Source organism: Misgurnus anguillicaudatus, chromosome 18 (genome assembly GCF_027580225.2).
Source record: "Misgurnus anguillicaudatus chromosome 18, ASM2758022v2, whole genome shotgun sequence".
Taxonomy (NCBI): Eukaryota; Metazoa; Chordata; class Actinopteri; order Cypriniformes; family Cobitidae; genus Misgurnus; species Misgurnus anguillicaudatus.
In genome coordinates this window covers 13682307-13698382 of record NC_073354.2, presented here as the reverse complement: position 1 = coordinate 13698382, position 16076 = coordinate 13682307, and the positions used below count along the sequence as shown (strand labels likewise).

Here is a 16076-nt window from a genome sequence, read left to right as displayed (position 1 = left end):
CAGTTTTAAGTTAAGTGATTTTAAGCCGTTGACAACAGTGCTATATGCGCTATATACCTGTTTCTGTTTAAGAGGAGCGTGCAAGCCGCGTATCCGCTTATATAAGAGCGCTTGTGTCTTGTCACCTTTTTCACCCCTGATGAGTTTGCACCCCTGGAAAATAACCCAGCATATTTAGAGTCTTCAGCTCATATTGGGGGGGGGGGGGTTCAATGGTATTTCAAGCATTCTGACTTATTAACACAGTTATAAAGTTGTTTCCTCATGCTAAACGTAGGCAAAGTGTCAAAAAAGCAGTTGGACGTGTTACAGAGTATTTCTGTGCCGAATGCACTTCGCCAGGGTTCGTACAAGTTTCGGAAAGTTTTTTTCAATTACAGGTCCAACTGACGTTTTCTATACGCATCACTTCTTTATATGGGCACTTCCCCCAGAAAACCCCGCCCACCCGTCAATCAGCGGGAGAGGCTAGAACTTGCAAACCTATTGCACGCGACATAGCTTTGTTTAATTTCAAAACTCAACAATGGCCTAATCCAGCCTAATGAAAACAATGTAGTTTATTATCCGGTGTAGCAGCGGAGTTTTGCGTGTGTGTTTGATGCTGTGGATTTTCCCAACCGGGTCACGAGTTGCATGCGGTAGGTAAGACTTCTGTCTTATGTTGGAAATATGCGCGTGGATATTATATAAATGACACGAACATATAGTGAATCATAAGTTAAACAGTGTTGTATAGTGTTGCATGACTCGTACTTGCTCCACCCGCGGTAGTAACTCCTCCTCCTTAATTTTTTCGTACGTTATTGGAAAGATTCGGTAAAGCTAATCTTTCTTTTATAAATCTGATTAAACTGAAGACTCTTCGGAGATATAAAGGATGTCATACTAATCTATAGGTACTCCAGATTAACATCAGAAATGCAGAAACAGCGTGTGTTACGTGAGCTTTAAAGAGGGCTCATTTTTAACCACTGCGTCACATAAAAAGTCATTTAACTTTGCACAGAAACATCTCCTTATCAGCCTTGTGACTGTCCATATAATGTATACTTCAAAAAATCCTTGATTGTTTAAAGATGGACAAACAAATTCTGGGTTGTTGTTACCCAACAATAGGTTAAAACAACCCAACATAACCAGCATTAACAATCCAAGCTAAATTTGAACCCATATTGAACCCTGAACATTTATCATTTTTGTTTTAATGTATGTTTTTAGCAAAATCTATATAACATGGACAGTGTTGACTATGGTGAGTTCACTCCAGATGGTGACAGCTCCATGTGGGTGGGGCTTAATCAAGTTCCGTCCACACCAGCATTTCCTGTGTCGCCTCCTACTCCATACGGTAAGAATGACATTCATACCATTGGATTTATACTGTAAGAACACCATGGTATTTGATACCATCACAGGTCATGGAGTCACCACAATATTGTTTATTTGTAAAGAGTAATAAATACATTTTCATACCTATAATCTAATTAGTTTTACATTTATTTATATTTTTAAGGAAAAAGTGAACATTATTTTCCTTCAAGACCTTCTTCTCAAGCCAGCAGACAATACATGGCTTCTCCAATATGGCAAGGTAATCATTGCTATTTAAATGGCCTTACTTGTGCTACATCCTTGTATTATATCTACTATATCAATATTATGTCTACATCATCAACATCAAGAGGAAGTTCTAGATAAAATGGCCTGAGGATCTGTGCGGAAATCACTTTGTGTATGTCTTCCGCTAAAAGATAAATAGTCTCTGGTTAATCCAAGCAAGGATGATTCCATCCAACATAAAAATGACTCCCATGCTTCTGTAACAATTTCTTTGTGACTCAAAATAACTCTGCTACAGGATGTAGCCCTCGGGTCATGATGCATACTTCCTGTAACCTGCTCATTCATGGACTTGTGCACTGGAGCTGTGGATTAAAATGTCATTGAGAAAATTGTATTTACTAATATTACTACGAGGACTATTTTTTTGACTCTTTAAACATCATTCAGTGCATGCTTGTAAAACAATTCACAAGTTCAGTAGCAGTAGATATAATGGTAAATAGTAGTAAGTAGAAATTCATATTTATTTTAAAGACGAGCTCAACCCTCAATTCAGGTGTCTGGATCACAGAGGTAAAGTGTTGCTGAAAAGTATCAATCTGCTGTATCCTCTCCAACCAGCACCCAGAACTGGACTGCAAAATAGCATGACAGATTTGCACCATTAAATTTATCCAAAGCGACTTGCAGTGCATTCAAGCAATACATTTTATCAGTACCCCTGTATGTGTGTTTCCTGGGACTAAACTCACTGTTAACCGAAAGCTCTAGCAGTTAAGCTACAGGAACCCAACAACAGACAGGGTGTGCAGATAAATGTTGCTATCAGCTGGCACAGTGCACATCTTAGGTAGCCTAATTCCTAAGATTGTTCGCACAGCATTATTTCTTTCAGTTATGTAATTCGTAATGAGAGAAATTAAATCCCCTGATTAAATCTGAATGAGAAAACACCGGAAGAGAGTGGAAAGATAAAGATAAAGACTGAATTTACAAAAATGATCCATAAAGAATTTAATCCAAAAGAGAAGCTTTCCAAAAGTTTTCCCTCTTTTTGTTGATAAAGACATATGACTATAGATAAAAATTGACTAGCAATAAATCGTAGTAATAAAATAAACCTGTTTTTATTTATAATCTTTCAGACATAGTTTCTTCAGCCAGACGGCATAAGAATGTGTTGTTTATTTATATTCCTGATATGGGAAGATTATTGGATTACATAACTGCAGTCCATCCATGTTTTAATTTCCAAATAAACAATAGAAGCTTCTTCACTAAAACTCTTATGTCCTGACAAACACAAATATTTACAAGGAAGTTTGAAGGGGGGAGGAAGAGAAAGCGTTTATGACCATTCAGTTATGTGCTACTGTGTCTAAGGTCACATTAGGGACATAATAATAAAAAAGAGCATGACAAAAAGTGCACAATTTTACAAATTGACTTCTGTCAGTGTGACAAAATATGAGTATATGCCATTGCATTGTGAGAATAATAGATTTCAGAATTGTTGGTATTTGGTATGTAAAGTCCAGAGTATAGTCTGTTTTTTTATGCAAATGCAAGCGTACGCGCACAGTTGAACGCACAGACTTGCAAATCATAGTTAATTTGACTCATACACGTGCGCTGATGTTTGACGCATGTGCATTGTAACAATTTGCAATACCTCTCGTGGCCTACATACTACACACTCCTGTATGCACAGAGCGTGCCACATAAGCCCTGAAAAGTGAAGCCAAAACGTCTCAATCGCCCCCAGTGACTAGTCCCAGTCTAGGTCATAAACCCCGCCTCCCCCATGTTATTCAATGGGACTTGAGACCAACTAAACAATTTAAATACACTTCAAATATCTTTTTTCCGAAGCTGGTTTCTGTCATTTACTGTAGTTTTTATCACGCTGATGTAAATTCAAGTGTTTGTTTTTAAAATACGTTTGTTTTTTTGTTAGTTATTTAATTCTATAAAAACAGTGGTGTCACGTCATGATTGACAGCTGTAATATGCGTATTCTGTGAGGGACGGGGCCTTGATCTCGCGGCTTTACTTCCTGCTACCTGCTGCGCAGGACTGGTCCCAAAATCGCAACTGCACAGACTCAAGACCCAAGTTGTCAGCGCCAGGGACGTGCACAGACATTTTAAGGGGCAGGGGCTCAAGTGAAATAAAGGGCACCTTTCATAATTATGTATTTTTTTTCTTTTTTTTTAAACAAAAAGTATATATATTAACACAATTCTGAGTTCCTTTTTAAAAAATTTTTTTTAAAAGTTAATTAATTTTATCTTCCTCAAACTCACGCAATTGTTTAATTTTCAAAAGATGTCTACGAAATAATCAGTTCACACACACACCATGGTCTCCTTAGTAGTCTAGGTTTATAGAGCAGCTAAGGAAGCCATTACACAATGTGCATGTTTTGAAAACATTAAATTACATATTAATTACAAATTTGTTAAAATGCTAATAACAGAGTTGTAACTGCTGAGTTAGCGCTACATGCCAATAAATGCTATATGCTAGCGTTTAGCTGATTAGTTGTTAGTTGTTACTCAAAATGTATTTTTGTCTGATAAGGGCTCAAAATATAAGGTCTGTTTACTAATATGAGCTTTTGGCATGAGCCTCAGAGCAGAGCAATCAGAGCAGAGCTCAACATTATTATTCATGACCCTTTCAAATAGGGCAAAAATAGACCATTTAATTAAAATGACAAATTCTAGGGTTGTAAATAGACATGTAAAAACGTTTCTGGATAATTTTTGCACTTAATAAAGCAACATACCTTCTATGTAATTGTCAAAGAACAATTGAACATATTATGACAACACATCCTATGGCACCTTTAATCTTAGGTTTCATATTTATTAGGGTTACACATGTCAGAAACAACAAATATAGATTAGGCCTATTTGTATTTTATATTTTACTTTTTTGTGATGTCAGTGAAAATTCTGACTGGGCAAGTAAAATACTGAACCATCAGATTTCTTCCCAATCTACTCCAGTATAACACATTATACTTATTTAACAGCCATTACAAAAAACGCAAAAAAAAAGCTTACTACTGCAGTTAGCAATTATTTTATTGTTTGTGCTTCATTATTTTATGAGCAGTCTGTTTAAACTACATACACACAAGTTTGCAACTCTTCAGGTTAATATGGGATTGCCGTGGAAAACAATGTCCCTGAATTGTTATGTGTAACAACGTGTCCCATATTTTGCGCATAAAACTGTTAATATAAGAATGCTTTCTTCCTCGCACACTTACCGGTAGCTGCCTGCAAATTATGGACATTGCGTCTCGTTCAAGCTCAGCTTTGGCGCTTGAAGCGCGAATGATGCAGCACGAGTGTAGACAAGCCAATCATAAAGCGAAATAAGTTAGAGAGGCGGGACTAAGGAAAGGTAAAGCCAATCATATTAGCGATGTGAATTTTGGAGGCGGGACTCATCTGTTAACCGTTTGTGTGCCACAAATAGCGCTATTTTTCTTTATATAAGAGTTTAAATCTCATTTAAATGATTCCTGAATAAATTCATGTTAAATTAAATAAGCAACAAGTAAAAAACACAAGAAACAGAAAGACATCAGTTGTTATATGAATAAAGATCATATTTTTTTTCAAAAAGCACCCCCGAAAAAAAGGGCACTTTCTCTCTAGTAATAAAAAGGGCAGGTGCTCAAGCCCCCTTTGATGTCTATGTGTGCACGTGCCTGGTCAGCGCCATATCGGAACACTGGTGGCTTCACTTTTTACCAATGGAAGAGAGATATCCGACAGTGGGCGTACCTTTTTGATGACGAAAATTGCGTCACAATACTTTTTGTCAGTTACTGGAGTGGTGATTTAGAAACGCCTCCTAACGACATAGTTGAAAGAGAAGAGTGACACATAGAGACAGACAGACCCGTCGCCAGACCTCAGTCTTAAGGGGGGCATATGAAATGCATGGGAGGGCACACTTATTATTAGCCTACAGTACGTATACTTATAATAATATATACTCTATTCGCGCAGCACGTAATCATCACGTTAAACAACCATCAGCAATATGACCAGATAGCCTATAGCCTACACACCACATTACATATAGAAACAATTTATGAATATCCATAAATCTATACAACATATTACATGTAACACCAGAGACATCTCTCAAACATTGCATTTTGGGGCGGTCGGCGGAGGGATATGTATTGCCATGAGACACGTGCGCACACACACACACACACACACACACACGCACGCAGACTTTGAACCTACGGTACTGTGTGGAGGCAGCGCTGTCGTCTCTCCCTTCCCTCCTGTCAGTACAGCGGCAGGCGGCGTTTCTCCGAGCAGAAGCTCCTCATTAATAAAGTGTCCACTCGGAATTAAACTTGTGAGTGAGGTCCTTTTCAGAAACAAGCTGAATCACCGCAGTAAACAAGTCCATATCTTCTGAATGTAGTAGTCTGTTAGGCCCGGGGTCGGGCTCCACGTTAGAGGTCTTCACGGGTCCACTTAGATCCGAAAACCCGAGGTCCGACCCGAGACCCGATCGGGTTCGGGTCTAAACGTTTCACATGTGCCTCGGACACGAGTCGGGTACAACAATAGCGGCATCGGGTCTCGGGTAATTTAAAAATGAATGTGTTTTTTCTGAACGGACCCGAGAAGACCCGAACTCTCTCGCCTTTGTGCGTCAATGTCCTTTTCAAACCTCTCATCTGTTTGCCAAGAGCGCTTGCGACATTGTGTGGTTGTCGGAAGGTTCATTGTCGTTGAGACAAACATGTCAGTCAATTATAAATGTACATTTTAGCAACTTACGTTGGTGTCGTCGTCAGATAACAAAGTAAAACGAATGGAGCAGCTCGCCAAATTGGTTGCAAAGCCACCGGAGTTTCTTTCTGTCTGACTGCTGCGCGTCTTTTGGAGACTGTTGTTGGGCTTTTAACCATTTGCGGATAATATATCCATCTTAAAGCAGTATAGCTAAGCGAAAACTCATCCAGTTTAAAAAAAGTGCGGTAACTGTTGAGCGGCTACACTGACGTAGGCTACGTCACGTACGTGTCGTACGTAGCCTCGTGATAGGCTGTTGCAGTGTAGCCCATCAATCAAACAAAATCACACCATTGTTTTTTTATATTTTTAATGTTTTAATTATAAAGAATACAACATTAATGCAACACAAAATTAGCAACATTAATAATTTAAAATGACAGTATTTTTTTTAATACGGGGGGGCACAAGCGTCCTTGAGGGCGGGCCCGGCCCCCTAAGGCCCGCCCATAGCGACGGGTGTGGAGACAGAATCGCTTATAATGTGAATGTACCTTAAGCTACATTCAGACTAGCAGTGACTAGCAGTAGCAGAGCGACGCAATCTCATTGATTTCAATAGAAACCTAGCGACTTCCGGCGACAAAAGCGGCAGTGACCGTTGGCAACTGAATGGGGGTGTCCAGTCGCGCGACAAAGTTGAGAAAAGTTTAACTTTATGCAAATAATGAGCGACTTTCTGGAGCGACTACCAATGAGAGCGAAGCAGTGAAGTTCATGTCATCTGTCTCTCATCTGTTACTGGAGTGGAAGTTACTAATTTTTTGATGACAACCAGGTTTAGAAACGCACCCTTAATGACCTAGTTGAATGAGATGAGCGACAAAATCGCTTATAATGTGAATGTACCTTTAGCTGCATTCAGACTAGCAGCGACTAGCAGAGCAACGCGATCTCATTGATTTCAGTGAAAGCTTGTCGATTTCCGGCAACACAAGCGACAGTGACCATTGGCGACTGAATAGGGCGTATCCAGTCGCGCGACAAAGTTGAAAAAAGTTTAACTTTATGCAATTAATGAGCGACTCTCAGGAGCAACTACCAATGAGAAAAAAGCAGTAAAGTTCACATCATACGTCCTTTGTCAGTTACTGGAGTGAATGGTACTCATTGTTTATGACAACCAGATTTAGAAACGCCTCCTAACGACCTCATTAAAAGAGACAGACGTCACACAGCGAGAAAGTCGCTGCTAGTCTGAATGCAGCTTTCTGATGACGAAAATTGCATCACGTGCACTGTACGTAGACCCTCGCATACGTTCATAAATGGACCATACTTCGGCCTTAAGCATGCACTAATGCTGTCATTGACTCCAAAATTAGATTTTACTTTACTGAAGCCTTTCAAACAACGAAAAAAAATAACGGATACAATTTTTTCTGGAATTGTTAGATTTTGGTACTAGTAATTTTCTAGCATCTTTGCATATGTTCACACATCCCGTAAAGATCCTGTAAGGACATGTGACGTGTAATGCAGTCGTTTTTTTCTGCAACGCCTTAAATTTGTTTATCATCTGTGATTTTACTCTCGAGAAACCACGCGCGTGTCACTTTTTTGTAATTTGATCATAAACTAGCGTATTTTAGTTGCACATGTATTAATATGTGAATACATTTTGTTTCTCAGGTAAAGATCAGTTTATTTTTGTATTTTTACTGAAAAAACAGGACTAATATACTTTTAAAGGGCACGATGATTACAGTATGGAGCAGATGTTTTACCATTGAGAGCGTGAGACGCCCATAAAAGGACATCCTCACCTCTGACCCCTGCTGCTGCAGTTAGCTTAGGTGTAGCAGACTGTGTGCGAGTCTGAGGAGAACAATGCTTGAATAGTTTATCAAAGACACGAGATCACTCATGAACTCATATGTTAATTAAGCCATGGGGGTCTTTCACTGTCCTTCTGCTTGGTGCCAGTTGGGGGCAGTTGTCCAACCTCCTGTTTCCTTTTCTTCAGCACCTCCCGCCCCTTCAGCCCCCACCCCCACTCGAAGCCGAACTCCTCAAAGCTGAAGTCAGTCCTTCTGGAAGAATAGAGTGAAGTAGTTTTCCATCTGGGCTTTAACAGATTTCCAAAAACTCAATGACTTCATTCAGACTGGCCATAAATGAGTAGAGAGAGAGAGAGACTCCACAAGAGACAGAGAGAGAGAAGAGAGAGAGAGAGAGAGAGAGACTCCACAAGAGAGAGAAACAGAGAGAGAGAGAATTTGTAGAGGGTAGGGGGAGAGCTGGACAAAACTGCAACTGTGTGACGTGCCGTCCGTGGTCACTGTTTGTTTCGGGAGAGAGAATGTGAGATGGAATGAGAGACAAAGTTGCTGTACGAGAGTGAGGCAGAGAAAGAGCAAGCTGAAGAGCAAAAGTTTCATTCACACTGGAAATTTAGATTCAAATAAAGAAACAAAGTGATTTGTGCAGGAGCTTTTGGACACATTAGTGAGCACCAGTTTCAACTTACCCCCGTGGATGAGGAATTCTTCAACATGACTGCTTCTCTAGGTATGAAAGGAAATATTTGGTCATTTTCAGCCAACTTTTTTGACTTGTACTTGTTGTGTGAGAAAGCATTTGTCTGTGTTTTCCGGTGGCTTCCACACACTGTCTGTGTTTGTATGCTAATGCATCAGCCATTTGCTGTAGTCATCTCAAACAGACAGTCTTCTGTTCATCTCTATGTTGACTGTCCCCTCACTATGAAGAATGTCGTCTCTTCACCTTTGTTTTCATGTGAGCATCTCCATCTTTAGTACACTGGCAACAGTCCTGTTTCTTAATCAGTATATTGGCTTCTGCAGTAAAACATCCTTATCTTTACCTAAGTAGTAACATGTTTGTGAGATACAGAAGCTTCTGTTTTCTGAGTTGGACTTGTTCCACTTTTTACAAGAAGATACTATTGTGCACTTTTCAGGTAGACTGATCTCATTTACAGGATGTATTAAGAATGTGTTTCTACTAGAAAACAAGTCTAATAGATGGATTAGAAATTTATTATTGTACACTAAGCAAAACTTAAAAGCTGAAGTTAATGCTTATAATAAATGTATGGACATTTGGGTACGTGATGTGGTACACTTTCGTATAAGAGCTCCTTTGGTTTGTTTATATGTGAATGCTTCCTGTTTCACTGGCCTTTAAAGTTGTGGCCAGTTTGTCTGAAGATCTGATGTAGATATTGGCTTTGACACATCTGCACTGACCAAAACAGTCATTTAAAGATCCCGCTCAGCTGTGCTTTCACCTAAAGCACAGAGTATAGTCTGTTTTTGTAACATGCACTGTTGTATGCACAGCCTTGCAAAGTATAGTTTATTTGCAGACTGATATCACGGAAAGTCGTGTTATATTCACGTAAATTTTGATTAATTTATTCGTGTCCATGGCATGAAATTCAGCTTTTTTCGTGCCTTGAGCAGGAATTTCTTTTTCGTGTCACAAATTTCTGTAAATAGTTTTTCGTGTCCGTTGCACGACTTTCTTTTTCGTGCCATTTTATGTATTGTTTTCTGTTTGTTTTTTACTATTTTCTTACCGTTGTCACTTGAGGTTGGGGTTAGAATCACTTTCTGTTACATTTTTGGACATACTAATCCCAACTCCAGGCGTGAATAGTTTTAAAAGCGGAAGAAAAACATGTAGAAACCAATACATAAAAGTACTTCCTAACCCCAAGCGACAATTATTTAAAAATAGGAAAAAAAACAGAAAACAATACATAAAATGTCACGATAAAGCAAATCTTGCCACGGACATGAAAAAACTATTCATAGAAATTTGTGCTGAGTGACATGAAAAAGACATTTGTGCTCAAAGCACGAAAAAATTTGATTTTCGTGCCATGGACACAAATAAATGAATAAAAAAATTTGTGACTATAACCCCACTTGCCATAAGATCATGTTGTTAATTTGACCCGTACATACATGTACGCAGGGTTTCAAAAATCCAGTGGTGCATGCATACTTTTTTATGATTAAAATTGCGTCACATACACTTAAAAAATTTACTTTACTTTGCCCTTAACCTACACTGTAAAAAAATTCTGTAGAAATTGCAGCTGGGTTGCCGGTAACTTACCGTAGATTTAAATTTAAGTTAAATGAACATTAAACATTTACAAGTCTTTGTCTTACATAGTAAAACTAAAAGAACAGCATCAAGCAAAACAATCTGGGAAACAAAATCTGAAGCAAAAAACAGAAAAAGGTTGATGATGATTTATGGTTCCCAGAATGCTTTGCACGAGGCTGTTATTGATAGTTTTATTCTGTAAAGATAAATTTTAAATTTAAAATGTATTTAATTTTGAACAAACTCTTACCAGTGAATAACAAATTCAAATCCACGGCAAATTACCGGCAACCCAGCTGCAATAACATTGTAATTTCTACGGATTTTTTTTTACAGTGTACGCTCAAAAATAAAGCTTCTCTTTCAGGCTGTATGGTTCCATAAATAACCCTTTATATTAACATTTATGCATTTGACAGATACTTTTTTATCCAAAGCAATCGCAAGGTATACAGTGCATTACAAAGGTATACATTTTATTATTACAGTATGTGTGTGTTCTCATGGGATTGACCCCACAACGGTTTGCACTACTAACCAGGGCTCTACCACTGAGCTACAGGAACACTACTTTTATTATTTCTGATCTTTGTAGTGGAAAAAGGTTCTCCAGACTGTAAAAAGTTGGACTCAAAAGGTATTCCGAGGAACCAAAAATAGTTAATAATAGTAACCCGAAGAGTGTATATTTCTAATGCTCTTGTTGGTTCTGTCAGTGTTTCAAAAGGTTTGACATTCCTCACAAACACAGCAACAAACTCAACAGGCCACTGCTTCACCAAATAGATATTGTGTGGAAAACCATCTGACTTCTCTCACTCTATTTCATTCTTTTGTCTGGCTTACACTTGACTTGTCCCATGAATCACCATACATCTGTGATTTAGGACGACAACTTTGGCACTTTCCCATCTGCCCTGGCAGCCACGATAGATCCTAAATCAGAATAGGTTGACTTGATACTCTTGTTGTGGCTAGATGGATATTTATGTGACTTCACTTGTGTTTATGTGTTTAATAGTGAGGTCTTTGATGGATGCTTGTTGAAGTAGAAGCTAATGGTGGCGTCATGTAGACAGTGGAGATATTCTCCGCTCTGTGTCCAGACAAGGGATAGTTCTGTGTGACTCTTTGTCCACATGAATGTGGGGAAAGAATGCTTTATGTAATGGTAGTACAGATCCTGGGGCAGTTTGAACATTCGTTTTGTGTTTAATAAAGTTAGACAAGTGTGCAACCAAACCAGGCAAAAGCAAGCAGTGTGGTTTGTTTGTTTGCAAAGATGCGAGCCGCAAGCAGAAACAGTGTCAAATCACTGTCTGCTTATCTTATCAAGATTCACAATAATAAGCTTATAATAATAATTAATAAGATGAGCTCTCAGGTCAGTAAATGCTTTTCGATACACACAAATAAGTACCTAAAATTACCTGTAATGTTATGTTTCAAACAGAGGTGGCGATAGAGAGGCAAACGTTACAGATCACGTTCACCAAGGTAGAGTTTGCTTTGGTTGCTCCAGAAATGTACACTAGATTTCGCCTTGGATACGGCAGTTCATTGGACCGAATGCGTCAAATAGGGACGCCATCTTGAAACAGGGGAGCCCTGCATCAGCGTCATTGTAGGCAATTGTGTAACAGAAATAAAATCACCATAAATCGTCATAAATGCATTTTTTTTTTCTTTTGGTTCGTTTCAATAGTCAGACATGTATGTAGCATTGAGTCCTGAAAAAAATTAAAGTTTTGATATTATGGAAATCGACTTTTTCTAACTGTAATGCATAGTGCTAGAAGCCCTTACATCAATACGCAGCACAAATGTCGGGCATTTTCCATTAATTCGAAGTACAGGCGGAGATAGCATCTTTACCTAGCTACATCCTATGACAAGACCCCTGTTCCAAGATGGCGGCGATTATGACGCATGCTTAGAACCCCAAGGCGACATTTAGTGTATGTGGTTGCTCCTACAGTAAATAAAAATATATGACTGATCTGAACATACTGAACAGATCTGTGGCCCGGTTCCACGAAACTCCTTAAGTGAGGGTTTCCCTAAGGGAGAATAAATCCCTGAGGTAAGGGATTTCTTTAAGAGCGTTGCAACAAAGGTCTTAACTGTCACCCTTACCTAAGTGTTTAAACTAAGTATTTCACGGTATAGTTTTTCTTGCAACCCATTTTTTATTAAGGGTACCCTTAACCTTATAACTAAGCGATTTCTTTGTGTAAGGACCTTCATGCAACCAGGCACTGTACTTAAGTTGGTGTGTTTCTTTTAAGTCATATTCATTTCAGAGTCACACATGGGTAGTTGTCTGTTTGATCCTTAAGTTGTATGTTTGGGTATATGCATTATTCAACACCTGCCAATGGGGAATAAATTTAGAAAATTTCTATTTGATGATTTTTGCTTTGCATACCTGTAGCCAATAGCAAAAATGATCACAATACTAAAAAGTCCACTAAATTTGGTCTCCCAGCCTAGTTTCAGCCGGATAAGGTGATGTAGCATGCTGGTTTTAGAGGGATTTTGGTCACTTTTTAGCTGGTCTTAGCTCGGGGATCAGCCGACCCACCAGCTTTGCCAGGCTGAGAGGACCACCTTCACTTAGCTACTTCCATATTAAACCAGCTAGGACCAGTCAACCAGCTAATCCAAGCTGGTTTAAGCTGGTGGGTCATCTGGTCTTCCAGTCCGACCAGCTATAAGGTGTTCAAAACCCCTATAAAACCACCTTGCTGCAACAGCTGAAACTAGGCTAGGAGACCAGCAAGAACCAGACTTCTGGTTTACGTCTGGCATACTATATAAACTTAACTTTGTGGTAAATTTTCCACTGAGGTAAATGTTGTTTGAAGATGCATGAGTCATGACAGATGTTTTCATTAGTTCCTTGGAAGGAAGAATCATAAACTCGGTTCATACAGATGGTTGATCCCAGAAATTTGCCATAGAATTTACAGTGTGCCTTCTGTGTGAACGCAAACCCGTCCGGGAATTGATCCCAAGATTGGTGCCGGGATAAGGACCTTCACTGTAAAAATATGCAGCATTTTTGTCAAATCAACATATATTTATATGTTACTTACTTAAAGCCAAAACTTAAAATAGTATGTTGAATTGACTTGCAAAACAAAATCGTTTAAATGCTGCGTTTGTTAACATTACTGTAATAATTTCCCGAATGAGTCCTATATAAACAAAACGCAGGAACAATGCATGTTGTGTTGTCGCAGTGACATAGTTCATCATGCAATGGCCTGAAGCAGAGATTGTTCACCAGCTTAATCGAATGGTACGCAATGCGTTAGTTTATGTATGATTGAATAAATAAACGCACAAGCATTGCACCTCAAAAGAGAGAGAAATTGCAGATCATAAGGAAATTTAGGATGCTGCAACAAATATTCCACCAAGTGCATGATTACAGTTACATTACACATCACATCTTGATGTCACGTCTCTTTACGGGATCTTCATGGGATGAGTGTGAACATACACAGACTCTAGAAAATCACCAGCAGTGTAAATGGATTAAAATAAACTTATCCTGGCCAGGACAAATCCCGGGACACTTTTATAGTGCATTTTCCGGAATCACTGTCACAATACAATATAATATTTCTGTCCTAATATGTTACTTATACAGTATTATGACTTCCAGGCAACTGACCCGAAACAAGCTGTTTTATTCTTACATGCATTGTTTGGAGAAAATTTTGGGCCGTGATACATCTTTATGTGTGAAAGATCATACTAGTGTTGTGTGTGTGTGTATACCTATAAAATGGAAATTGTGGTTTCTGATTTGCATGTTTGGTTAATGAACAGACAACTTCTCCTGTTGTGCAGAACTTTCAGCCGACAGATCTTTACACTCCGGCAATAAATATCTTCTGTATGTGATCACAATAGCATCTGATGTCTGAGACAAAGCCCAGGTGTTGAGTATAAAACTGAGATCATAGAACTGAAGCTGAAGTCTTGTGAGCTATTGCAGACATATTTTTGACAGTCTCTTATATCATTGGTGAAATGCTTTTGACTAGAAAGCATTAAATTCTCTCTCTTTCTCTGCACACATTCTCTTTTCAGCTTTAGGGCTTTGATCACAACAGCTGGACATTTTTCAGCTTGGCTCATTGCGTGTGTGTGTATGTGTGCATTCCTCCTCTGAATGGAGAGTTTGTTAAGTCTATAAAACTGAAGTCGTCCTTTGTCTCTGTGGCATGCAGGACATTATTTCTGAAAGCCATGGGTTTAACAGACGTACTCGCAAACACACTTACATAAACTTTAATCATCGTTCATATTCATTCGACAACCAAACCACAAGCAATATTAATATTATCAAGGCTTACGCTTTCAGGAGACTTGCACACAAACAAATACACTGTTTTTTGGGGACAGAAAGACGTGTGTGAAGTCATTTGTGAGTTGTCTGGCTATTTAAAACACTGAGGATGTTTTGTACCCTCTCAGTTTGAGATGGAGAGGAAAACATGAATTATGTCCTGCAGTGGTCTACAGGCTTGGCTCTGTCTAGCTTGGTTAGGCTGGTCCGTTTGATGGTTTTATAGAGGTTTTGGCTCCTATTTACCTGGTAAGCCTGTGAGATCAGACTGGTGATCATCTAAACACACGCTTGGACAGGCTTGGAGACCTTCTTAAACCAGCATAAGGTGGTTTCTTGGTTTTTTGGTGGTTTAAGCTGTTTTTCATTTCGGTAGGGTGGATCCACCGACCTTTTTATTCTGCCTGGAGAACGTTTCTTCTCCAGGGGTCTTCCCTTTTCTTTGAAGAGCTACTTTAGTTCAACAGACCATTGACCTTTTGGATCGCCGGATGGTTCAGTCCTCATATGACATTAACATCTGTTGATCCTTTTGGTTTGGATTAGTGGATAGATCATTAGATTTCTGGCAAATTCTAACCTATAAATGCATTTCTTCGTAAAAATACAAAATAGCACCATACATGTGTGCCAGGAATACATATACAGTGTACAGCCCCTGTCTTGATTTTGAATGGGATGGAATTCCAAAGGCAAACCAGATGAATCTCTGGGAGGAATCATTTGGTATTCGTGCACCCTGCATGGGAATGAGTTTTTGGGTTTTCTGGGTGGGTCAAGTTATGAGCTATATTTATAGTAACATTTATGATCTGAGTCTTTAAGTGTCCAGATGTTGTGTGTGTGTTTATGTTTACATGTATTCCTGGTAACATTTTTAAAGACAGAGAGCGACGGGTGACGTGATGGTTCCGTTCACACAGCAGGGTTCTCCGTATATGCGGTTGTGAGATCCAAAAATTTACGGGGTGTGAGTTTGGTTATAGAATGCGGTTGTCACACCCATAAATAACTGAACTGCATCTGAACGCAACCGCATTAAGGACTTAAATATAAACTTTGAATGCAAGAAGCTGAAATGTGAGCCTGTCTGTGAAAAGGCACAAATTCTATAATAAACTAGCATCAAAGCCATACATTACAGTATGATTTTAATCTTTGACATAACCTTACTCAGTCAATGTTTAATATATCAAGGTTATATTTTCACAGAATGTTCTTCA

At 38.9% G+C, this 16076-nt stretch overlaps 1 protein-coding gene across 2 annotated transcripts in view; it reads left to right on the top strand.

The window, feature by feature from the left end:
- The window catches only part of tns3.2 (tensin 3, tandem duplicate 2), a 66070-nt gene that overhangs the window by 38389 nt on the left and 11605 nt on the right, over positions 1 to 16076 (top strand). For both annotated transcript variants that reach the window (XM_055185834.2, XM_055185833.2), the window contains 2 exons: positions 1222 to 1351; positions 1517 to 1594. In XM_055185834.2, coding sequence (XP_055041809.2) covers positions 1222 to 1351; positions 1517 to 1594 — 208 coding nt within the window. The remainder of the gene's footprint in view (positions 1 to 1221; positions 1352 to 1516; positions 1595 to 16076) is intronic.